Below are 25574 nucleotides of genomic sequence, written 5' to 3'. Positions count from 1 at the left end.
TATACTGTATGTAATATACTGTATGTTATTAAATTCTGTCATTTAACCCCCCTGTTGCATAATATTTGATATTTAAACCAATTTCTAAGAGATACTTTATGCACTGTAAAATACACTTATGTAAAAAGAAACACTAATCAGCATTGTGTTGTTTGTGTTCTTAATGCTACTATGGAATTCTACTGTAATGCACGTATGGACACGTCCTGATAGATGCGTGCACAAACACACACACACACACACACACACACACACACACACACACACACATACAAAGTGTTATGATGTATGTATGTAGTGACAGAAATACTACTTGTATACATGGTCACAGCTATAAATTTAGAAGGTATGTACAGTACTAAAAACAGGACAAAAAAACACACGCAAACGTACATAAACGTCCACGCTTGTTTTCAGGATTACAGGTTAATCATGATGCACATGCTTGGAATGCGGCGCTGTCTCGGATCGCTGTCTGTCGATCCGAATCTGCCTACAGGCCAGTGAGTCATGAAGTCGGGAAGTTTAGGGGGATTTTTGATCTGCCTCAGTGCTACCATCATCACGAAGATAAAGACGTGATATAGTGATAGAAGGTACGATCGATGTGTGTCTATGGAAAGTAAAGAAAAGAAATGTCTCTATGTAGAGAAATATCATGTATTGTGACAAAAATGATAAAGGATCTTGTATAGAAAGTGTTGATCCTGGGAAATTAACCACGCAAACATTGAAACATTAGTAGTCTTATAATACATATCAAAAATAAAATGAAAAATAAAAATGAATAAAAATTAGTGCCTGATTTACCGCAGTAAAGTGACGCTACAGTAAGTTCAGAAATTAATAGTAGCATGCAGGAAAGACAGGACAGCATACACAAAGTGTGTGTATTTAAGGTGCATTGGGTTAGATTTGAACAAATTTGGCACGGTCTCTCGCAGCTGAGTACATAGAGTCGAATAAGATTTTGACCCCCCCCACCACCACCTCCATTTCTACAAATACACATAAAAGCTCCTCTTCGCACACAACTTTGGCACGTTTTAAGCAGGAATGAACCATTTATTCCTGATGCAACCCTCCCATTTTATCCAACGTTGGGACCGGCACTGCATCACGTGGCTGGAGTTTGGGCATTGGGTGGGAATCGAACCCAGGCCTGCTGCATGGCAGGTGAAAAAACCTACAGTACCATTGCATTTATGAGAGTAAAAGCTTCCTTTATTTCTGTATATATTCCTTGGATACACAAGTGTGTGGTTTTCTGATACTGTCTGAACATCCCCTTAAATGTCTCTATGTACATAATGTCGCTATGTAAATAAAACAACCCTCTCATTGCGCTTCCTTATTCCTTATATGGTAATACTTCCTACATTCTGTGTCTGGTTGGATTGATATTCATACAAATGATTTGCCTTTTGAAAAACTTGAAATGCTATTGTGCTGTCTGTCTGTCTGTGTATTGTCTGTCTCCTTCTATAACTCACACGTTATTAGGGCCTAAGCACTATAGGGTGTGCAGGACCCTCTTGTTTTCCTAAGGATTATTTTTTTCCACCTTTTTGGTGGAACATGCTCATGACTTAACATACTCAAAAACTCATGAAATTTGGCAGACAGGTTGGAATCTGCCGCCATTAGGAGACCTGAGAGTCGGGTGGCCCGGGACCCTCAGGGGCCCTCACACAAGATTTTTCTGCTTAGCTCATACACACTTTCACGTATGCACACGAAACTCGGTACACATTTAGAGCTCATTGAGCCGACCAACTTTCGCATGTCCTCGGGTTCGTTATTTTGGGTCGTTCGCAAAAACGCACCTGATGGATTTTGATATACTCCTCCTAGGGAATTTATACGATCGCCACCAAACCAGGCCGATGTGATCTAAAGACATTGAGGATGCAAAATTGCAAAGGGATTTTTAATATCTTAAACGGGCCAGCCGTAATAATGTCTTAAACTTACACTGAAAATTATTAATAACTTTCTGTGTGGCATCATATTGAGTGACATTATATTCAGTGACACGTTCAGTGACATCACATTGAGTAACATCATTATGTAATGCTTACTTTTCAGCATCTGCGGCCTATTGTACACACGTACAGATCACAAATGTTAACACACACACGCACACACATACACACAAACCTCTCTCTCGTCGCACAAACACACACACACACCTCTCTCTCTCTCTCTCTCTCTCACACACACTCTCACACACACTAACCCTCACACACACACTAAGGCACTCAACAAATATTTAGGGCCCAAACTGACATTAGCCCTGTATAGTGTGTGATGTCTGCAAGGTCGGAACCCACTCAAATAACACACAGGATGTGCGGTGAAATGCCCCCGTGGTGTCGATCACACAGGGTGCTATTTGACTTTATGAACTTAAAACTTAGTAGCAACTAATGCACAGCAGTTCTCTAGTGTTTGGATTTCATCAAGTAGAAAGTTTTCTCAGTACGCCAGAGCCAGGATCTGACTGCCTACTTTACGTCAGAAACCCTGGCCTCCCAGGAACTCCTCAAATGGCTCAAACATGTGAAAATGGCTTGGAGTGCGGTCAGGACTGTACTGGGATGTTGCAGATAAGTTATCTGCTGATTTTCAAGGATCAGTCCCTTCGACTGTCATTGGCTCTGTTCAAATGTTTAACTGCAGCTAAGAGTCTCATCATCGTACTCACATCACATCAGTTTTACATCTTGATACACAAGTCCCGTTTTGACTTTAACATCAAATTGTATACTTAAACCACACGAATTATGGCTCATAATGAATTCCAGTGTTGGTTAAACTTTTTTTTTTCACTGTAGTGATTAAACTATTTGTACAAGTATGAACCTGGAAACAAGTTCCTACTGCACCTTTAATGTTCATAGAGAGATTTAAAAAAGACACCAATACCGCTGTGAAAAAGAGAAATCATAAAACCAGAACAGAGAAACTTGATAAGCGGAAACTAGGAAATAAACCCTGGATAGGAAGTACACTGTTCAGTAATGCAGATGCACTGCAGATGTGAATTTAAAGAAATAGTTTATACCAATTCCTTATAAGAAAGGCACGAACAGGAAATAGTGACCATATTAGGAAGGTAGTAGACGAGCTACAGTATGTACAGTATGAGCAGGATGGATGTGTTGTTTGTCTACAGACATGTTTTTGTTAAAACTAAACAATTAAAATACAATTTATAAAATACAAAATACAAAAATAAAATACAATTTTATTATAGAAATTAATTTAAATTGAATTGATATTTAAAAATTTAGGTTATGACTTATGAAGGAAATAGGAATTATGGGGTGGAATGATGTCCACAGAGCATGATGCGAAACAAGCAGATAATGCCTTTCCCATGGAAGTACAGTATTAAGAAAACACTTACAGTCTGATTTTTTTTTTTTGTGGTAGTTTCTAAGCTTTTTTTTTTTGACTATTTGGGCTGAGAATTTAGCTGAGACCTGGTTATGATTTTGACCCAAGGTCTGCACCACATGTGCAAGAAATGCATGAAATAATTGCCACTGTGGCCACACATTGTTCACCGCTCATGTGCATGATCACAATGAATTGTTTTGCTCTGTGACAGGGTTTATTTTGCTTTTCAGCCTGATTAAATTGCTTAAAATGCAAGTATTATGGATATACAGTACTTGTGAAAGATCAGTCTAGCCTGGCTAGATTCTGATCACTCAACATAATTTTTTCATGTGTTTGGTTTTTACAGAACATAAAATAAAGCATAAATCTTTGCTTATTATACTTGAAAATGATTACTATAATTTCATGTTATATTCATCCGAATATTCCAAAAAGGCACGGCAATCTTATTAAAGGAATCTTTCTTTAGGCAGTAAATAATTAGAGTAATGCGTAACCCTTTGTAGCAGTACCCTGGCATTCCATTCTGCCTGTCAAATCAACTTACTGTTATGAGGGCCGCGCTTAACGATATGTTGTGATGTATGTAAGGGGGCCTCTGTGCGAGAACTCAGAAGGGACATTGTGTGAGTTTGGGCTGCAGGAGTGATTGATTGTGCACACTTTTAGGGAGTGTTCATTAACTTGGAGAAGGCACAGCAACTGAAACCAAGGTAAGGGGACTATATGTTCCCTTGTCTCCTCCTCTTTTACTAAACTTAATCTCTTCCACTGGACTAAAGTGTTTCTTTTTAAAGTAAACTCTTTTTCCTTGTCTCCCTTTTCTCTCTTTTTTGTTTATTTAAAAACACAACTTTCCCCTTTTCTTTTTAGCACAACTTTCATTTCTTTTTATGCATCTTTTAATTATTATTTACCCTGCTGGACAAATTATTCACACATCTGCATAATACAGTACCACTGATAAAACATCTTCAGTGGTTACTTTCATACAAGCCATTAACTATTAAGGTGTTAAGGTGGTGTTCAGCATCACAACAATTCTGAAGCCTGGGTAAAAAAAAGTTAACACTGCATAATAGTACAAACCGTAAAATGAAGTAAAAAGAATTGTAAGAAAAGAAATAGAAGAAAATATTTAGGTCTACAGGTTGGTTAGTAAATTATTTTCCTATAAATTAAAATTTTATTTGTCACATACACAGTCATACACAGTACGATATGCAGTGAAATGCTTGCACGACTGCCAGTGACCTTAAAAAATAATAAAAGCTTATACATAAGAAAATAAATATGAATAAAAGAAATATGTTAAAAATAAAATTAACTAGTAAAATATGCTGTACAAAGTAAAATATACTGTGATAAAAGAAATACATTAGAAAATAAGATTAACTAGTAAAATGTACTTACAAAGTAAAATATACTTTAAAAATAAGAACAGAATATCAATATAAGAACAAAATATCTATCTGGACCCTAATGCTCTTCCTGATAGATGAAAAAAATGAATAACCCTGGAATATAGTGCTTTTTCCTCGAGGTGGACAGATTACAAGGAAATATACACCGCCATCCAAATTCAAGCTGTCTACATGTTTAATGTTACTGAAAATTTACAATAAATATTACTAAAATGCTGTTAATATTTTAAACTTTTAATTTTTATTGACATTAAATGACTTCATATAGATAGATTTGGATCCTAACACAAACATGAAATCCGGACTTCTGTTCAAAGAAAGCGTTATTGACTGGAGCGTCTAAATTTCAATTCAGTACCCCTGGTATACAGGGTCACGTGGGGCTTTTGGGCACGATGTGGCGTACACCCTGGAGAGGTTAACAATCCATCACACACATGTGTTTGAACTGTGGGAGGAAACCAGAGTACACTGAGGAAACCCACCGAGCATGGGGAAGAACATTCACGCACACAGGATTGGATGTGGAAATCGAACCTTCGACCCCGGAGGTGCTAACCTTGTTTACTTTATACTCATTTATACTCATTTATACTTGAGTATATATACTTTATACTTTTTACTCATTTATTTCAATGTTTGGGACTCTTATTTTGAAATTGGGTCGCCATTTTGATTAAACGCGTCCCCTACTTCTTGTATGAGCGTAACACAAGGCTGAATCCTGAACGCAACGCAGTGCACTAGATAGGTTGCAGAAGACTGTACGTTTTCGTCACTAGAGAGTGCATAAGTGAAGGGAGCCGGTGTGATGTAGTCGTGAGCCGGCAGAGTCCGGGTGTAAACAGTGAGGAAGTGGGAGGTGTGTTGTTACTCCAGTCCTGAACTAGAGGAGTGAAGTTCTGCAGGCTGTACAGGAACTATACACAGAGTAAGTGTTTACTTTATGAGGAATATTTATGTGTTAAAATCTGGCACGTGTCAGTTTTTATTGTTAAATGTGTTGCTAGGTGTTTGGGTGACATGCTAACAGTTAACTGTTATGGTTCAGTAAGTGCATCCTGGTTTCAGTTCAGGATCCTCCAGCTGAATATATTTATTTGGATTACATAACAAGATAATATAAATGTTTTGGAGTTATAATGTACTGTGTATAGTACTGATGCAATGTTATGGGTGTTGCTTCTGTTTAAGAGATGTCTTAAGGAAGTGTGTGTGTGTGTGTGGGGGGAGTTTGCATTACTGTGCAGAAGTCATGCAAATAAATATTATAGAGCTTATATATATATATATATATATATATATATATATATATATATAAAGTCAGTATTTGGTGTGTCATACTTTATGGCCTCTTTTGTCTCAGGTAAATTGGAATTTAAGGAAATGTGCTATTAAGTAAAGTACTAATACTAATGCATTAATACTTTAGTACTAAGCTGCAGAGCCACCCACTGTTCTTCGGAGAACTTTCACTGTCGTACCTGTCAGTCTAACAGTCTTACAGTCCAAAGACATGCAGTTTAGGATAATTGACTGTATCAAATTATCTGCAGTGTGTGTGAGAGAGAGAGAATGTTGACCAGAGTTCCTACCACAGTCGTAAAAATGAGAATAAATACAGTGGTAATCACCATCGGCCTCCACGATCCCTAGTAGGACTACAGGGGTTTCTAGATGAATGGATGGAGATACACATACTCTGTGTAAACAAGAGTAGTCAAAAGTCTGGACACACCTTTTAATTGATTTTATTTTCTACATTCTAGAACAATACTGGAGATTTCAAAACGATTAAATAACATATAACATGCCCTCCTTCACAGAGGAGAAGTTAGAACTTAGAGTGTTATATATATAAAATTTCCCCTTTTTTGTGTTTCAGGTGATCAAATGGAGCAGAAAACTTTAGATGCGCTGAACTCTCTCAGTCTGAAGCAGAAGAGGCACAACATTGACACTTTCAGGTTCATTTAACTGTTTTGCCTATTTATTTATTAATTTATTTATTTACATTGTGAAATCATGTTTCTTTAAGTGTCTTTTACAGTGTGGTGATTTTATTCCTTTATAAAATGATTTTTATTTTATTTTAAAAATATATTATTTTTTATATAATATCAGCAATTATAATAATATCCTTATTATTATTATTATTATTATTGTTATTATTATAATTATTGCAACAACACTAAAATTATAATATCCTGAAAATATTTACATATGTAAAAAGCTGTGTCAACATAAAATAAAGGCACAGTAATGGCCTTAAAAATAAAATAAGGTAAATGTTAAGATGAAAAAAAAAATTAGTCATAAAAAAATTTATCACTAAAATAAATTATTATTAAATGTATAAAATTAATTTATTCCATTATTAATAGATGTCAGTTGTTTGTATGAATGTTTGTTATTGAGACCAGACTGTGCTGGAGTGTTGTCTTAAACAGATATAAAGCAACTCTATATATAAAAAAGACTCTAAACCACTGATGAACTGCAGTAGAATAAGAGGAATAAAACATTTTAGATGTCATTTAAGTAAAAATAAACGTGAAGGTGCGAACAGTAATGTAGCTTTGAACTAGGTCTTATGTTGATTTATTTCCTGTGACAGCATGTCTCGAAGTGTCTTGTAGTAAAAAATAAAAAATTCCATAAAAATATGACTTCGTTAAACTTGCTTCAGTCAGACTAGAAGTGAACACCTATTAGAACGCTGTCAGTGTACATTGAACATCGACGTGTCACATGTCCGAGTGCCGTTGTTTCTCATGAAGGTGTTCCGCAGTAATCCTCCATCTCTGACTTGATCAGCATGAACACTAAACTCTTTCATTGCGGCCTAAAGGAAAGCTGGAGAGGATTAGACTACTGGGATTTTGCTTCTCAGGCAGAACAAGGAGATTAAGTCTCTTGTTTAGATGTTGTGTAACATGGGCAAAGTGCGCTGAATTGATTCACAAGTCACATGTCGTCTTTAATGCTGGGGGTTACGTGAGCGAATGATGATGATTGCATTAATCTTTTCTTGTCAACATAGTCTAATTTTTCTTTTTTTTCGGATTGTAAACAATGCATATGTATTGTCTGCGCACTTTTTGGTTAAAAAACATTAATAGGTCTTATATAGTAGTTATATAACAGTATAGTACAATATAGTATAGTATCTGTACTGTTTAATACAAGGCTATTTTAGTGAGAAAGAAAACACCTGGGAACTTTCTGTTGTAGAAAATGTTCTGTTTGGGGAAAAGTTTCTGTTACAACCAACAATAAACTTTATTATTTTTTCATATTATACTACAATGTAACTTTCTTACATAATGCCCAGGACTTTACTGCAATTACAATTTATAGTTATTAATGAACAAGCTGCAAATTTTTTATCAATTTATAGTTTTCTGGACTGTCCATTAGACAAGTTCCAGTTGTTAAAATGAGTCTAGATTAGTCTTGTCACAATGTCAGAATTTTTGTTTTTGATATCAACATCATCATGAATTTTATTAATTAAAATCATGTGGTTAATAATATTTATCAATTAGTTTTATTGATTTTGTTCTGAAAAAATAAACAAGGTCCTGGGTGCTACTGTACTGTGATTTCTTTACAATAAAGTAAGACCTTCTGGATTTGACTGTTTTAGTTTCGTCAACATTAATGGTTGAAAAAGTTACATTTGTACTTGGTGCATTCAAGATTCAAATAACTTTGTTAATCCCAGAGGGAAATTGCTTATGCTCGGTTACAGGTGCTCACAGTTGTTAACTAAGAAAAGGTAATAAAGAATTAAGGTAATAAATAATAATAATAATAATAATAATAATAATAATAATCTTAAAAAAAAAAAAAACTAAGACAGTAAGTACCATCATAATATGACTCAAGACCACATGTAAGTATTGCACAGTAATCTAGTATATTTATGTAATACTGTATTATTATATGTAATCTTGTATGACATATTTTATTGGGAAATAGTATTGCAGTAATTATATTATTAATATGGTAAGTGATAGTGTCCTGTTGTGTAACAGGACATTATCACTTGCACGTGCAAGTCTTTAGTTTCAACCTGTGAATCGTCTCTGCTTTAGCTTTGCAGTCCACAGCATAGGAAGAGAAAAGGATTTGCCTTTTATTTGCATGTCCAGAGTAGAAATGCAAGCACAGCTAGAGTTAAGGTACACTCGAGATTTACACTCGAGTGTGTTACATTAGAAACAAGCAAGCTAATGTCACATTTCACTGGTAAAATGAAAACTGTAAAACAAAGTGTGTATATCCTCTAATTTTTCAGCAGATAAAATTAATTTATTAGATCCCTGAGTTTTGTTACTGCATAAACACTTCCCTTGGCAAATACAGGTAGAGCAATTTTGTACATCTGTACATTAAAGGCCATCTATTATGTAAAATTTACATTTACCAAAAAATGTACACATACAAAAAAAGTCACTAATTGCATTTTTATATTGGCTTGGGTTTAAACAAGCCTTTTCCCTTCTATTGTGACCTCATATAAGAAGCTCTGTCGTTGTGTGGTGGGGGGTGTGGCTCAGCAGTAGTAAAATAAATAATATAAATATTATAATATAAATAAATGGAGTTTGAGGTATAATGTATTTTGATGTACTACTGTATCTGAGGGGTATTTCAGCTGAAGTATTATCACACTCACTTTGGGGCAACTCTGAGACCTTAACTTAAAAAAAACTTTCAAAAAAGAGAAATTCTAAGTGTATAAAATGTGTTGCGAGTCGAATAGATTTTTATTGAGGTTTTGGTATAGTGACATTGATGCATAAGCAAAAGCACAACATAATCAATTGATTAGTCAAAAGTAAAAGTGGAACGAAGGTGCAAAAATAACTGAATAGCTCAATAACTAACTAAACAAATGAGTATATAAATAAATACAATAATATAATTACTCAATGTTAGCATAATAACATACTGTATAAAGGATAAACTAATGCTTTCTAACATCAAGTATAATATTGCAAAAGTTAAAAACTAACAGTGTAATACGATGTCTGTTTCTGTCATGTGTTATTACTAGGAGTGCAAAGGATCACAAAACTCGTATCACTGTTTTTTAGTCAGGGATCAGATAATTTTTCGAATTTTTATAAAATGAAAATATAATTTACTTTTTCTGATAATAATAACTTATTATTATTATTATTATTATTATTAGTAGTAGTAGTAGTAGTAGTGGATAAGTCTACTTTTTTACCATCTTGGGAGGGTTAAAAAATTACTACAGTTTTATTAAAAAAAGGTATGGACATAAATAATGAGTTACAGCATGAGTTTTAGTACTGATGTAATCATTTAGCCTGCATTATTTTTTATAATTTTTTAAATAGTGGGTGTGTTTTGTCTAGGCGGGATTTTGTTAGTGTGATCTGGCAACCCTGTTGAGCACAGAGTGAGCACGGAAGAGAGAGAATTCGAACATGCAACAATATCAATTGTACATGTACCTTAAAAAGAGTTTTTCGTTCAGAAATGAGGCTCAAAACGATTTCCTTTTTCTCTGACTGTAAAATCATTTGTTTCTGTTTTGCATGCTGCTTTTAATGCAAATTAAACTTGGTTTGGAAAAAAGCCAAGACTTTTATTTCTGTCGTGCTGCTAATATTAGTGAACTTGAATAAAAAGGCGTCATTTCATTTTATGTCCTGATTAGTTCAGGTCAGCAGGTTGTGTAAGACTTTTACATAACCATGTGGAAAAGTGGTGTAATTACTCTGGGTTATAAATCCAAGCATTAAGATTTGACACAGGGTTAATTTACTTAATTGAATACTTTTCTTCCACTTTCTTCTAATGCATTTCTTTATAATTTTTGTTTTTTTTCCCCCTCCAGGCTCTTTATGGTCACGTGGAATGTGGCGACAGCAGAACCTCCTGATGACGTCCGGTCCTTATTGCAGCTCAGTTCCCAGAATCAAGCAGACCTCTACGTGATCGGGTTAGTGCTGCTGACCTTTTCATACTGAAGCTTGATTTATTTTAAAATATGATTTAAAGTTAATGTGGACAATTTTCCTCTTAAAAGCTTACACAGCTAATTTTGGCTACAAAGCTGAAACCTCTAGACCAGAAGCATCTCTTTATCTTGGGTCATTTGTAGTGCTGTTATTCAGCAGATACGTGGTGTACGGGTCACGGCACCAATTTTATTCAAAGACAGCAAAGTCAGAAGATTAGATCGATGCTCAATGTTTTTTGCCTTTTTTATACCTTGTACACAAAAGGTATTTTTGTAAGTCTTTGTTGCTGTTCTGCTTTTTGTTCCCAGTTTACAGGAAGTGAGAGCAGCGCCTCTGAAGTTCGTCTCAGATCTGGCTTTTGGAGATTCCTGGAGTAGCTTGTTCATGAACACCTTGACTCCTCTGGGCTACGTTAAAGTACGATTTCTTTTACTTCTTAGGCCTGAGTAGTATAACAAATAAATTCAATTCATAGTGAGGTTATATGAAGTTATCAGCTTTATTTCATTTAAATACTCTTAAATACTTTTTTTTTAAGTCCCCAACACACTGATAAGTTCCATTCCGAGAGCCTGTTTGTAAGTCGAATTTGTTCATAAGTCAAACAAACCTTGTCTGGGTACGAGAAAAGTAACACACTTGGCTATACACGGAATATTACATTACAGTGTTCTTTAGAATAGTGCTGATGGTTGGATGATCTATGTTAAAAGAACAAGCAATGTCTGCCATCTTTTCACCTCGTTCCATTCTCTCAATTATTCACACTTTTGTCTCCATCGTTATTGCTTGGTGCTTCTTAGCAGTACCAGGTTCTTTGCCACTGCTTGGTTTCAGACTTCAACTTCCGCGATTGAACATGAGCAACACTAATCCCCTCTGGGAGAGCTCGTGTACCAAGAGGAAAGTGTTTAGTTAGTATTCGTGGAAGGAGGAAAAGTACAGCAACATTTGGAGTGGATGAAAAACTCAACACACAAGATGGAATTATTACAATCATTAATCTGGACCTGATTTCTTGTCAGTTGTAATGTCTTATGGCTGAAAGCATGATGCATAATCTCTCTCTCTCTTTCTCTCCCTCGCTTTCTTTCTTTCTTTCTTGTTTTCTTTCTTTCTTTCCTTTCTTCAGGTGTCCTCTGTGAGGATGCAGGGTCTGCTGCTGCTGTTTTTTGCTAAATTAGAGCATGTCCCCTTCATCAGAGACATCCGGACCACATACACTCGCACTGGGATCTACGGATACTGGGTACGTGTGTGTATCGTACAGTATTTCACTCAGTGTATCACAGGGTGTTTCTTTTTCGTAAGGATGGGACGGTGTCTTAGCGGTTAGCACTGTCGTCTCGCACCTCCAGAGTCCGGGTTTGATTCCCGCTTCGGGTCCGTGTGCATGTCTTCCTCGTTTTTGGTGTGTCCTCCCACTATTGTTAATTTTGTCAGCTATTTTCAAGTCTTTTAGTATTGGTCTCAGTCCCGTGATTCATGTCCCTGGGACACGGACACACACACACACACACACACACACACACACACACACACACACACACACACAGACAGCGTAAAACACTTGAACGGAAACACTCATCTGTCGGGATTTCTTTTTACTCTTTTAAGAAGGTAAAATGCAGGTAAATGTTTTTTTATTTTTGCTTTATATTTTGTGTTAATTATTTTATGTATTTATTCTTTTGGGCTGTGGAACGAATAATTTGAGTTTCCATTATTTCTTATGGGAAAATTAAATTTGGTTTACGCTCCTGGAACAAATTATGCTCGTAATCCAAGGTAATCCACCTATGAGATGCGCACACAAACTCTTCATGCAAACAGTTTGTGTGTGTGTGTGTGTGTGTGTGTGTGTGTGTGTGTGAGGGAAGTAGTATATATGTCTTAAAATTCTCTTAAAAGGATTTCTAATACTGCTGCGATGACGAAGAGTAGACTCATGACTGAGCTTGTAACGTCCCGCAAACTACTCCTGATATGCCGCACGCTGTGACCCGGGGTCTTAGTCACAGGAAAAAATGTTCGTCATTATTTTCGGTGACAAAATTAACACTACCTCCCACAGGCCAAAAACATGGAGATTAGGCTAGTTGGTGTTACCAAATCGCCCATAGTGTGTGAATGTTGACCAGAGGTCCTACCACAGTCGTACAAATGGGAATAAATACTATTGTGATCCACGAGCCCTAGTTGGACTACAGAGGTTTCTAGATGGATGGATGGACAAATGGAAGAGTTTGAAAAGGCCCTATTTCAATTCAGAATCCTGTATTTGATATACACTATGTATGTACATGTATATGGTTTTTCTTTTCTTTTTCTTTTCTTTTTTATTATTAATTCCATGATGCTTTATGACATGTGATCCTATAATGTACGAGTTGTTAAATTAGTTGGGTAGAACCATCACTTCTAACTCAAGCTCATCACTGATTTCACTGAGCGAAAGAAAATAATGCACGAACAGCTTCAGCTGTTATTAAAGTGGAAAATCAGATTGTTGGAGATAAAATAAACTTGTTTATTGATTTCCCATAAACTTAACATATGATGCTTTGTTTTTTTTATATATAAATGTGACGATCACTGTCTCTGTCCTGCTCAGGGTAATAAAGGAGGGGTGAGCATCCGGTTCTCCTTCTACGGTCATTCCCTCTGCTTCCTCAACTGTCACCTAGCAGCCCACATCCATTACGCCTCCGAAAGGGTGGAGGAATTCGAGCGCATACTCAACTCCCAGACCTTTGACGGCAAAAACGCTCCATCTGTTTTAGACCACAAGTGAGTGCACAGTAACGTGCGGTGTGTATGATGTATATAACAGGGACCGATGCTGAAGTGTAAAGTGTTGTAAGGATTAAAACACTGCTGTTACTAGAAAATAATCAAGGAGAAAGTGGTGTGATGAAGCAGAGATGCTACTGACCGTGCACCTGTGTGCAAATCAGTACTTGTTTTGTTTTTAGGCTCCTCTTCTGGCTTGGAGACTTGAACTTTCGTATCGAAGACCACGGGATGCACTTCATCCGCAACTGCATCACCAGCAAGAATTTCAACCTGCTGTGGTCCAAAGACCAGGTACGTACGTCCTGAGGCTAAAGAAACGATAACATTACACATTTTGCCTTGCATAATGTTTTTTTTTTTTTCATGTTTTGGTCTCTTCAGCTGACTATGATGAAGAAGAAGATTCCCAGACTGCAACAGTTCGAAGAAGGTCCTCTTGATTTCCAGCCTACCTACAAATTCGACTTGAACTCTGATAATTACGACTCGAGGTCGGTGTTGTCTGAGAACCCCCTGTCGAATCTTACGGCAATATGATATAACAGGTGGTCATGTATGTTCTTTTCTGATTCTCACAGGCTACAGAAGGCTTGGTTTGGCCTAATGTAAGAGTTGAGTTTTTAATACCCCCCCCCCCCACCTCCTAGGCTAACCCCTTCAGTAACACTCTTTTCTGACTGTGGGACAGACACTGATACACTGTTCCAGTCAGTCAGAGCGTCTCATCTTACTAATATAGCTACGTTAGTATATAATCCAGTACGTTTCAAAGCGTGATCTCTCTCATGTGATCTCTCCCTTACTGTAACCTTACTGTGACCATACTGTGCTAACCCTCTCATTGTGGGTCACATGATTAACGTGTACAGAAGATGATTATGTTAATATTGTTAGTAAATTAAATATTAAAAGTAGGAATTTGAGAAGTGGGTGTAACCTAAAGGAAAGAGGTGAAGTGTAAAGAAGAGAATGGAATGTTTTTTTTTTTTTTTCTTTTTGACAATTTTATATTGTATATCCTATATATATATATATATATAGTACTGTGCAAAAGTCTTAGGTACCATATTATATGCTTTACCAATTTTGTTATATATGTTTATCATCTCTGCATAATTATGTACAAAATCATTCAGTATTTCCATATATAACTTAAAAATAAATCAATAAATAACATTACAGGAGAAATATATGCATCATAACTGTAAAGAAAGAAAGAAAGAAAAAAATATATAATATATATATATATATATATATACAGAAAATTGCTTTATATATCAGATGTGTTAGTGCCACTTCACCTCTTTTCTTGTTTTCTCAATGATAATCACAGAATAATCATCTCTCATTTCAGTAGTTTAGTAGTCATGTCCGCTTAGTCGCCTGTGTGTGTTTCTTTAACCTGTTACAATTAAGTGCTTTTCACTAACAACACAATTGGCCGCATAACTAACGGTAAGACTGGTATAAAAAAAACAGCCATGAGCTAGAGAGAGTCTGGTCTTTACGACATCGGTGCTTAAGGATTTGGTGTTGTGTCATTCAGAGTATCCCAGAGTATAATATGGTAGTACTGTTTAAATACTGACATTTTGAATGTAAATGTCTTCCACAGGTGAATTGTGTACACTGTAAATATAATGCCAAGTGCAGAGTAATAGAGGCTCTGATATTGAAATTCTATCCAAGCAGTGGAATTTCAGTTTAAAAATGCTGTAATTATAGTTTAATCACAATCCCATCCAATCACAGATATAAGGAAGTGCATGAAAGTTTATGCAGAGTTGACATATTTGTCGTCATTGAAACAATAATATACAAAATATAATTTATACACATATAAAAGATTCAAGATTCAAAGAGTTTTTTAATCCCAGAGGGAAATTGCTTATACTTATAGTCCATTTTCCAGGAGGAAAGGAAAGGAGTAATAAATAAGACAAAAATAAATAAATAAACTACACTAAACAAAAAAACTGTCAATCCCTAGTTGCACACTAAACATAATTCTATATACAGATATTGGACATGTAAGGGGGGAAAAAAGAAAAGGTATTGCACAAGTTATACTGTATGGGTAAGTCAGAAAATGCTCTTGAAAGTGGTATGGCCCAAGAGCATTGTTAAATAAATATTGCACCAGTAAATTATACACGTAAATCAGAAATTGCACTTGAGGTATGGCCAAGGATAACATATTCACCAAAACCTGCAGAAACATATATTATATATATATATATATATATATATTGTGTTAAGCAGTCAGTAAGATGAGTGGCCGTCCTTTAAAAGCTCATCCTTTTTTTTTTTTTTTCTCTTCTCGATACTCGTGGTGTGAATGAGCAGCGGGAAAAAGCGCAAGCCTGCATGGTGCGATCGGATCCTGTGGCGCATGAACACCAAACCCCCACCTAAGAACGCAGATAAAGAGCATGACGATGATGATGATGATGATGGTGAAGAGCAGAAGGAGGAGGAGCTGCTAGAGGAATTTCCTCTCAAACTAGTTCAGGAGACTTACACCAGTCACATGGAGTACAGCATCAGTGACCATAAACCTGTCACGGGCATCTTCAGACTGGAGGTGATGCTCAGCTTGGGCTCAGCTTGGTTTACCTATTGCACTGTATTTTTCTATATAATAATCTCGAGAAAGGTTTAAAGTATTGGCACCCTTGGGGAACAGTGCCAAAAGCACACATGGAGGTTGGGATGTTTTGAACTCATACGTACCAAGACATTTTTTATTGTTCAATTGGATCTTATTTTATTATAAAAAATATAAATATTTCACATTTGTGTTAAGCTTTCTACATCCACACGCACATGAAACCTTTGTACAGGTAGTCCCCGACTTATAAACACGTTCTGTTCCGGGAGCATGTTTGTAAGTCGGCTTTGTTCTTAAGTCTGACAAAGTGACTCATACGCTTTTGACACAAATATACAATGTAAAGCATACCAATCCACTTAACTAAATCTCAGTCCCCTTTCCCCACACTGCCATTATGTGACCAAAAAACTTAACCATGCCTAAGGAAATGAATGTCACTCGTGAAATGTAACAGTGTTGTCTCTGCGCCTAAAAATCGCGAGGGGAATCCCAGACGCCATTTTGTCTTAAAGCTGTTTTCCACTGTATTGGAATGTGAAATTTGATTACTCACCACCAAGACAGCTTTATAAGACAATTGTGTTCCCGGACTGATTCATTGAAACCGCAGTGTCTATTTTTTGTACAATACACGTGAGCTACTTCTGTGATTTGTTTGCATCTACAAATGTTCATAGAACCACAGACTTAAACCAAATTTAGCTCTCTTTATAGTTTTTTAAAAGGGTATTACTTTATTTTTGTCTATTTAAATGAATAAAGAAGGGATTTTACATGTGTGCAATACATATTTATTTTTGTCCAAAAGGGCAACAAAGGATGGTTTCAGGCAAGTGACAGACAAACTGAGAAGTAATTTTGATAGTTGCCAATCATATAAAAAAATGACCATTTAAAAATGCTAGTAGTGTGATTATGTGAATGCAAAATAAACAGTAAATGATTGTGTTTAATATTTATTTTCAACCCTCCAGCTGAGGAAGATGTACAAGACGCCACTGGTGCACGTGTGTGCAGAAGGTGAATGGAGCGCCGACCTGGACGCTGTGGTGACTTACAGCCTGCTCGAGCAGTTTGCAACCAGCGCCTGGGACTGGATTGGCCTTTATAAGGTCAGGATCTGTATCTGCATTCGACAACTCATGTTTGGACAAGTCTCTCTCTTTCACTCACTCTCTCACACACTCTCTTTGGCACACTTAATCTGTAGCGTAATGTGTTTTGACACTCTTACTGAGACCCTGGTCCGGGAATTGAATTAAACATTGAAATTTTTTTTTGACCAGATCTTTGCAAAATTGTGTAAAGATCTGGTTCATAGCACCGTTTTTTCTGATACAGATACTGATCCTGAAACCTTAAGTATCAGTACTAAGCTTTAAAATGTGTTTATTTATTTATTTATTTATTTAACTAAAAAGCTTAGTACATTGTAAATATGATAACATGGTATTAAGTATAACGGCAATAAATAATATTATCCAATTAATAGAAGAAGTCTCTTTTATATGTAAAAAAATATATGTAATAATAATCAATTTCAGTCTACAGGAATTTGCCGATATCAACATTTGATCCTTTTTTTTTTTTCTTTTTTCTTTTTTAGTCAAACTTTTTAAATAATGCTGGGTATCAGATCAATGTCACCTCTATTCAAAATCTGCATCTGAATTTGTGAATTTTTAAATTACTTTTAATTATTAAATTAAGTTTTCATATTTTTTTTGTAAAAAAACTACTTATTCAGTTTCTCTTTCTCTCTCTCTCTCTCTCTCTCTCTCTCTCTCTCTTCTTATCCTCAGGTTGGATTCCAAAGCATCTCTGACTACATCACCTATACCTGGGTAAAAGATGACCAGGTAGCCTTTAACAATCAACTCATCCAGGTAACACTGGAAATCCAATCATTATTTTGCTAAAAATGTGAATTTATAATGAATGTATAAAACGCTTAACAGAATACAACAAATGTTTGTTGTTTAAAGGTTTATGTGAGTAAGGAGGAGATCCCAGTTCTAGGTGGGGAATGTGTACTATGTTACTACAGTAGCAACCTGCAGTGCATTGTGGGTATCAGTGAACCTTTTAAAGTGAGTACATGAGCACTAATGAGAAACATGAGCAACCTAATGTTTATAGCCGTTAAATACTTGATTGATTATAAACAGTACCAGCTCACATTTCTCATTTTCGTCTCTCAGGTTCTCGAGTCACGAGCAGCAATTGAAGAAGGCTTCTTATTTGAGAATGTGAACAGACTCGACCAGGCCTTGACCAGTTAGGACGAGATGAACCAGGAGCCATTTTGGGGGGACGATCAGTGTCGAATACACTTTCTGCTTCACTCACACACACACACACACACACACACACACACACACACACACACACACACACACACACACACACACAAAAGAAAAAAAAAACTCTTAAGCAAGTGCAATTTTATTTGTACATAAAATTTTTAAATGTTTTTTCTTTTAAATTGGTCCTAAAGTTTTCTCAGAATTTATTTTCTGTCTTTCCACTTTTTTATATTATTGTTCTAATTATTATTATAAACTATACCTTAACTATAAGCCTTATTAATTAATTTTAAATGTTGTGAGTGGTACTTTTATTCCTTATAGCTTTATAGTAAGTATAATAGGTATTTTTTCCCCACTCCGTTTTATTCATCTACTGTAATCACAGGCATCAGTGTTATTATGTTTATCACATTTATATCGTTAAATCTGTTACAAAAGAAGCGTTTAATGTAGAAAACTACAATTTTGCACTGATTCCTTCGACACAAAATGTGTAGTGTGTACTCTTATCAAATGAGACTTGTATTGCTTTTATTTCTGTCTTTATTAGCATTTGTTTTCTCATCCCAGATGTGTAAACATTATACAGATGTTTTGTTTGTGCATAATATTAGGGTTCTAGGGTTATCTGAGTACACTGATGAGTAGATGCCTGTCTGTATTTATAATTTATACCACACAAAATGTCATATCTAACTCACATTTCTTCACCTTTATAAATGCAGAATACGGTATGTCTAATGCGTATACTGTAAAAAAATGTATGATTGTTATTTTTATTATTTATGGCACAATTTATTTTCTAGTTCTATGATAATATATTGCTTTTTAAATTGCTCAAAACAACAATAAAAAAACACTGTAGATGGAGGTTTGTTTATCATAGCTCCGCTCTATCCTGTGATCGACACTGGTCTCCATAGCAACCGGTTTGTTGATCCGGCCCCATCTGAAGCCGACAGTGATGCTGCTACGGCAACCGTTTGTTTGGTGGCTGGAAAGTTAAAAGCCGGGTTCGGAATAAGCGGCTGCACGTTTATATAATTTAACAACTTTTACACACTTTAATCTTCTGTTTGGGTAAGTTTATTTCTAAACTATGTAATATAGAATGTTATTTCTGTGTGGTTTGTCATGCTAAGACAATAAATTGATATTTAATATATATAAATGTTTTCATCCAAGTTACAGTTGTAACTTACAGTTAAAAACTTTAATTTATTATTAAACACAAGCATGAACCTGACTTTAGACTGTAATGTGGTTTAAACATTAACCACATTTATTACATTTAAAAATAATCAAGGCTGCATATAAGTAATGTAAAACTAAATCCAGAATTAAATATCATCTTAATAATACTAAATATTATTCTGAATATATAACTAAGTATAATAATACTTACTGAATATTATAATTCTAAATAATAAATAAAACTTTCATTGTTACATTACATTTAAATCAGGAAATCCTTTTTAATAATAATAATAATAATAATAATAATAATAATTTCAATCTTGCATCTGAGATCTTTAAATAAATGGATTACTGTAAAAATATTTTTTTTGTAATAATTATCGATCACACTAATAACATTGTCACTGTCTACTTTCTTAGACTGAAGACCTCATTCTGATCACTATAATCAATCCCACTATGACATTTGACATTTGACATATGACATTTGTCAGAATGTAATATTAAATAATGCAACACACTTTAAATTAAAATGAACCTCTAATAAATAAAAACTACTAATTGTATCGTGTTAATTGTTTAAACCATAAAGAGATTACGATTACAATAATGGTTATGAAATAGCCACATAATCAGACTGATATTCCCAGTCACTGTGGCAACCCGTGGTTAACATGGTAAATACATGGTTTAAACTGGTTTTCTCAGACTTTTTACGTTATGGTCAGAAGAACAGAAATCATTAAAATATGAAGATTTTGTGGTTATTTAATTGTACATGGAGAATTTAGTATTAAAAAGAAGAACAGGTGTTCAAGTGAAACCGGGACTTGCGATGAAATTTCCTGAAAACTTTAAAGCGGAGTACGGTTTAAGACTCGTAGCTGCAGTAAAACTTTTGAACAGTGCGAACATTTTAAAGAAGGCAGTACATCTGTGAATGAATATCCTGTCTGAGGTGGCTCTGGGTGTAATGCCTGATCCGTAAAAAAAATCTACATTTCCATATTTTTAAGCCATTTAAAGGAGTTCCAGCTATTCAGGTGTGAAGAAAACTTTCTACCTTGATGGTGTCTGAGCACTAAAGATAAACACTGGCATAAGTGCATTAGTGTAGCAGGGGATTATATAGAGAAATAAAGGGAGTTTTTACTCTCATGACTGTGCTTAAGTCCCTGTTTGACTTGAACACCCCTGTATTATTATTATATTATTACTGAACTTTCTACCCATTCTCATTTCTTTCCCAGTACAATGTCACAGGTTTTAAAAGCACCTCCTAAGTTTCTGCCTTCCGAGTGGAAACATGTGAAACAAGTGTACTTGAGGAGTGCAGAGGCCGAGCGGTCTCGCTCTGAGAGACTCACGGCAGAGTGTAAGAGACTGATCGAGGAGACGGAGAAGTCTGTGAGACGCATGGAGCAGGATACTAACTACAGCCTGGGTATCTGTGAAACCATGAAAGCTATCTGCTGGACAATCTGATTCAGCTTGATATCTAATGTCTAGTGTCTGTGTGTTACTCTCAGAGAAGAGACTCAAAGATGTCAAGTTCTGGAAGCAGGAGCTGGAGCAGAAACTGCACGAGATGGTCCAGGAGATCGAGCTGCTCGTGACAATAAAGGAGCGAGTAGAGCGAGCTCTGGGGAGTTGCGCCGAGCCGCTTCAGGCCGCTGTTGATTGTCTTCACGAGAGGTGAGAGACACGCCTTTCTCAAATCACGTTTGAAGTCACATATGCTACAGTAGATGAGAATGCTGATACAGTATGCAAACGTTCCTAATAGGGAGAAACGGGTGGAGACGGACCTGGTCCATGACGATGTGGACAGGGAGCTCTTGAAGGAGAAGGACGTGATCGAGGGAGTGACGGCACTCCTTCAGCGCACTCTGGAGCAGATCATCGAGCAGATCAGGTGAGACGAAGCGAGCATTTCTAGGCCTTAAAAATGAGAAAAAGGATTGCTTACTGTGTCCCATTCCAGACTCAATCGCTCTGCTAAGTACCACCTGGAGAAAGACCTGCGGGATAAATTTCAAGCCGAACGCATCGACGATTTCTGCTCCCTGCTCAGCAGCTCCGCCTTGAGCATCGAGGGGCAGGATGGAGCGAGACAGCGTGGCATTGGAGGGTAAAGATGTATAAAGAATTTATATTCCCTACATTCTGTCGTCCTGGTCAGGAAGTCAGGAATTCATTTATCTTTGCAGACTCGCCGTGACTCCTCTGGAATGGGAGACGTTCTCCGACGTAAACATCAACAAAGCGGAGAAGGAGAGAAACAACTCGGTGTCTCTGCGGGCGCTGGTGGAGAATCTGCTGGTGCAGACGGCGGCGGACGTCCGGAAGCAGTACGAGGCCACCGGCTCAGCCCTGACGCTCCGCATCCAAGAGACCAGGAGTATTAAAGCGGAGCTGGAAGATCAGCTGAGCAAGGTGCACATCGGCCTGCAGGCGTTACACGAATTTTCATTTGTTTCTTTAGGTGTCATCATCGTGAATCAATTTGTTCTTTTGATTATTATTTTTGTTATTGTGCTTTAGGGAAGTAAACTACGGCAAAACAGTTCAAAGTACCTAGATGTTAATTGGAGGACCTTTACATTTGTACAGTAATCTAATCAGCAAGTCATGTAGCAGCAGCACACTACAACAACAAAAAAAAAGTAAAAGAAAAATAATTTAGGAATGGCATTATCTTTGTCGGCGGAATGGTGGCTTAGCGGTAAGCACTGTTGCTGTGGACCTTCAGGGTCCGGGTTCGATTCCCACCTCGGGACTGTGTACTTTGTCGGTTCTCCCAGTGGTTTGTAGGTTTCCTCCAGGTACTCCGGTTTCCTCCCACAGTACAAAGACATGGAGATCAGGGTAATTGGTCTTCCCAAATTGCTGCGATGGATCGGCACTCCGTCCAGGGTATACTCTGCCTCATGCCCTACAGTAAGTCTCCTGGGATAGGCTTCAAACCCCCTGGCCTCGTATATAGGATAAAGTGGTAACACAACTGCTTAGTTCTAATTCGGAGTTCGAGCTCACATGAGATTTTGTGTAAATGGAAATGCTTGTATAACTTCACCAAGTGCTTAAGCAATCTCAATTCATGATTTTTATTGATTTTTTGTCCGGCCATATTTCTTCAGACTGGTCAATAATTTGACCAGTCTGAAATGGCCATCTTTTATTATTTTTTTTGGCCAAGCAGTGTTGTACGAGATGCACAGGACTGAGTATTTTAAAAACTGTTGATGTCTTGGGATTTTCATACACAACAACTTCTAGCATTTACGCAAAGTGGTGCGATAAACAAAAAACACTGAGGGAGCCACTGTGGTTGGAAACATGGCCAGATAGGATAATAACTCAAATCATCACTATTTACACCTGTGGTAAGCCGAGGAGCATCTCAGTGTGCACAAAACCTGAACGTCGCATGTTGAGAACTGTATGATGACACTATTGCTTAAGGCTGAACACTGATTCATGACTTAAATCCTAACTAACAGTACTGCTTTCTGTGTCCTGTCTTTTAAAGCTGCTTGCGGAGGTTGCGAGTCAGGAACAGAACATCGAGGCGTTAAAAGTCGCCATTGCTGATAAGGAGGGGCCGCTCAGTGTGGCGCAGGCGCGGCTGCATGCGCGCGATCAGCGACCCAGAGTCGAGCTGTGCAAAGATCAAGCTCACAAACAGCTACTCACTGAAATGCAACAGCTCATGAGTCACATCACCAGGTGAGAGAGAAAGAGAGAGAGATTTAGGTTTGACCTTACATAAGATCAAATCACAGAGCTACATGAACCCAGTTGTTATAATGTGTTATTGTTTCTATAGCAACAGCTCACTCAGAAGAACCTGTATAATGGACACTGAACATAATCTAAATCTAATAATAAACAGATTTTTGAAAAGTTTATGGTTTATGAAAGGAGTCTCAAGTGTCAGTGTTTATAATGTACCTAAATGATGGGATATGTCCGGGTTCGATTCCCACCTCTTTGTGCATGGGGTTTGCATGTTCTCCCTGTGCTTGTTGGGTTTCCTCCGGGTACTCCGGTTTCCTCCCACAGTCCAAAACCATGCAGATTCGGCTAATTGGCGTTCCCAAATTGCCCGTAGTGTGTGATTGAGTGTGCAAGTGTGTGTGTGCCCTGTGATGGATTGGTACCCTGTCCAGGGTGTACCCCACCTCACCCCCTAAGTACCCTGTGCCCCATGACCCTGTATGCAGAATAAAGCAGTATAGACGATGAATGAGTGAGTGATAATAATCTGGATGTCCTGTTATAGGAACATACTCTATGTTGTTAAGGCTAACTCCATATCACACCACCACCACTGATTAGTTTCCTATAATGACTCCTCCAAGGTGTTTATTCCTTGTGCACAGTGATTTATTACCCTGAAACCCTCTCACTCTTTGTTTCTGTGCATCACAGGCTGAAAGAGGGTCTGGCTGATTCAGAGATGGAGCTCAGAGCGCTGACTCGAAGTCAACTGCTCCTGGAGGAGGAGATCCAGGTCAAAGCGCATTCGCTGTACATAGACGAAGTGATCTGCACTCAGATCCGTCAGCCAATCACTATTCACGACTTCTGAAAGAATAAACGACTTGATTGCAGAAAACTGTAAAAAAAAAAAAAAAAAAGAAAATACACTACCTGGCCAAAAAAAAAAAAAAAGTTACCTGCTGGATTTAACAATTGGTAAAACCTTCCAGATAGATAATTAATGATTAATAATGTACAGCTGCAGCAATTTCTTTAACCCTAACTGATTATTTTCCCTGATATAACCCCTCAAAAATCTCAAAATCTTTTGTCTGCCTTTCGAGGCTGTGGAGCATGGCATTTAAACTTAGGGACTATGACTATGAAGACTGAACTGTGAGTTAGCATAGACACCAAACTGTGATGTAACTCTGACTTGAAATCCTCAAATTCGTGTGGTGGAGTGAATACAAAGTCCTCGAACCTGGGTGGCAGAGCAAAACTGGACAGCTGAGCAAACTTGATGTCTCCACAGACTGATGGGAGGGGGACCATGCACCTCTCTCTAACCCAGCCGGTGAAAACAGCAGCGTATCTTTGGTACCAAAGGACGCTGCTGAACTAGATGGAGAGGGTGCAGTATCTGGCTGGGACAGGGCCCAGCACAATTCAGGGTGTGGCTCGGGTTCTGCAATGCGTGGCTCATGAGGTGCAAGGTATGGTTTAGAATGCAAGACAGAGCTATCAATGCTATCAAGGCACAGGATAGAGCTATCAGGACTATCAGAGCTATCATAGCTGTCACTTAACTTTGGTTGGGAGAGGGTGTTGGTGGTCTACCTGGCAAATAACCACCACTGATGGTCCTTGCATCTACCCTCCACTGCCGCTCAGTATAGGGGTTCCTTTTCTCGCTGACTTACCTCTCCCAGTCTCGTTTCCTCATGGCACAATGCTTGATCTTGCATTTTTATTATGGCGGCTCCATATTACTTCCAGCTTGGCACCTGAAGGCAACGATGTCCGGTAGCCTCACCGGGTTTGTCATAGCCCCCTGTAAAAAAAAGATCAGGCATTTCCATCAATGGATTTTTTCTTCCTTGATGGCACAGGCTTGTTCCAAGATGAAGATGCCAGGATTCAGCAAGCATGAGACATTATTTTCACACCTTAAACATTGAAACAGAGTACGGACCTTAACCCCATTGAGAATCTTTGGGATCGTGAAGGCTTTACACAGTGGTCGACATTCCCATCATTAATTTAGGATCTTGGAGAGAAATTATTGCTACTCAGGATAGAAATAAATATTGTGTAATTGCATAATTTTTTTAAA

At 37.1% G+C, this 25574-nt stretch overlaps 2 protein-coding genes across 3 annotated transcripts; both read left to right on the top strand.

Annotated features, from left to right (window-relative positions):
- The first annotated feature begins 5610 nt into the window (after positions 1-5610).
- inpp5ka (inositol polyphosphate-5-phosphatase Ka) lies at positions 5611-18633 on the top strand. Of its 2 annotated transcripts, XM_053507354.1 has the most exons (14): positions 5611-5763; positions 6718-6799; positions 10711-10815; positions 11146-11254; positions 11970-12086; positions 13452-13627; positions 13813-13924; positions 14015-14124; positions 14212-14238; positions 15980-16217; positions 17222-17359; positions 18050-18133; positions 18233-18337; positions 18449-18633. In XM_053507354.1, the coding sequence occupies exons 2-14, from the start codon at positions 6726-6728 to the stop codon at positions 18527-18529; spliced, it is 1476 nt and encodes a 491-aa protein (XP_053363329.1). In that variant the 5' UTR covers positions 5611-5763; positions 6718-6725; the 3' UTR covers positions 18530-18633. The 2 variants fall into 2 exon arrangements, with proteins under 2 accessions (XP_053363329.1, XP_053363330.1); XM_053507355.1 differs by lacking the exon at positions 14212-14238.
- Positions 18634-19569: 936 nt separating this feature from the next.
- tekt1 (tektin 1) lies at positions 19570-24374 on the top strand. The gene is made up of 8 exons (XM_053507356.1): positions 19570-19636; positions 21004-21197; positions 21283-21448; positions 21540-21668; positions 21738-21884; positions 21964-22189; positions 23286-23482; positions 24188-24374. The coding sequence occupies exons 2-8, from the start codon at positions 21008-21010 to the stop codon at positions 24345-24347; spliced, it is 1215 nt and encodes a 404-aa protein (XP_053363331.1). The 5' UTR covers positions 19570-19636; positions 21004-21007; the 3' UTR covers positions 24348-24374.
- The last annotated feature ends 1200 nt before the right edge of the window (positions 24375-25574 follow it).

Source organism: Clarias gariepinus, chromosome 11, assembly GCF_024256425.1.
Source record: "Clarias gariepinus isolate MV-2021 ecotype Netherlands chromosome 11, CGAR_prim_01v2, whole genome shotgun sequence".
In the NCBI taxonomy this organism is placed as follows: Eukaryota; Metazoa; Chordata; class Actinopteri; order Siluriformes; family Clariidae; genus Clarias; species Clarias gariepinus.
Note: the sequence above shows the minus strand (reverse complement) of the source record. Positions and strands in the feature narration are given on the sequence as shown.

Excerpts from the sequence above, each read along its gene's own strand:
- inpp5ka (XM_053507354.1), top strand. The coding sequence starts at position 6,726 with ATGGAGCAGAAAACTTTAGATGCGCTGAACTCTCTCAGTCTGAAGCAG. Across the intron at positions 13,628-13,812 it reads CCATCTGTTTTAGACCACAA|GCTCCTCTTCTGGCTTGGAG; the intron begins GTGAGTGCACAG and ends TTTTGTTTTTAG. Across the intron at positions 14,125-14,211 it reads TCTGATAATTACGACTCGAG|GCTACAGAAGGCTTGGTTTG; the intron begins GTCGGTGTTGTC and ends TGATTCTCACAG.
- tekt1 (XM_053507356.1), top strand. The coding sequence starts at position 21,008 with ATGTCACAGGTTTTAAAAGCACCTCCTAAGTTTCTGCCTTCCGAGTGG. Across the intron at positions 21,449-21,539 it reads GTTGATTGTCTTCACGAGAG|GGAGAAACGGGTGGAGACGG; the intron begins GTGAGAGACACG and ends CGTTCCTAATAG. Across the intron at positions 21,669-21,737 it reads CAGATCATCGAGCAGATCAG|ACTCAATCGCTCTGCTAAGT; the intron begins GTGAGACGAAGC and ends GTCCCATTCCAG.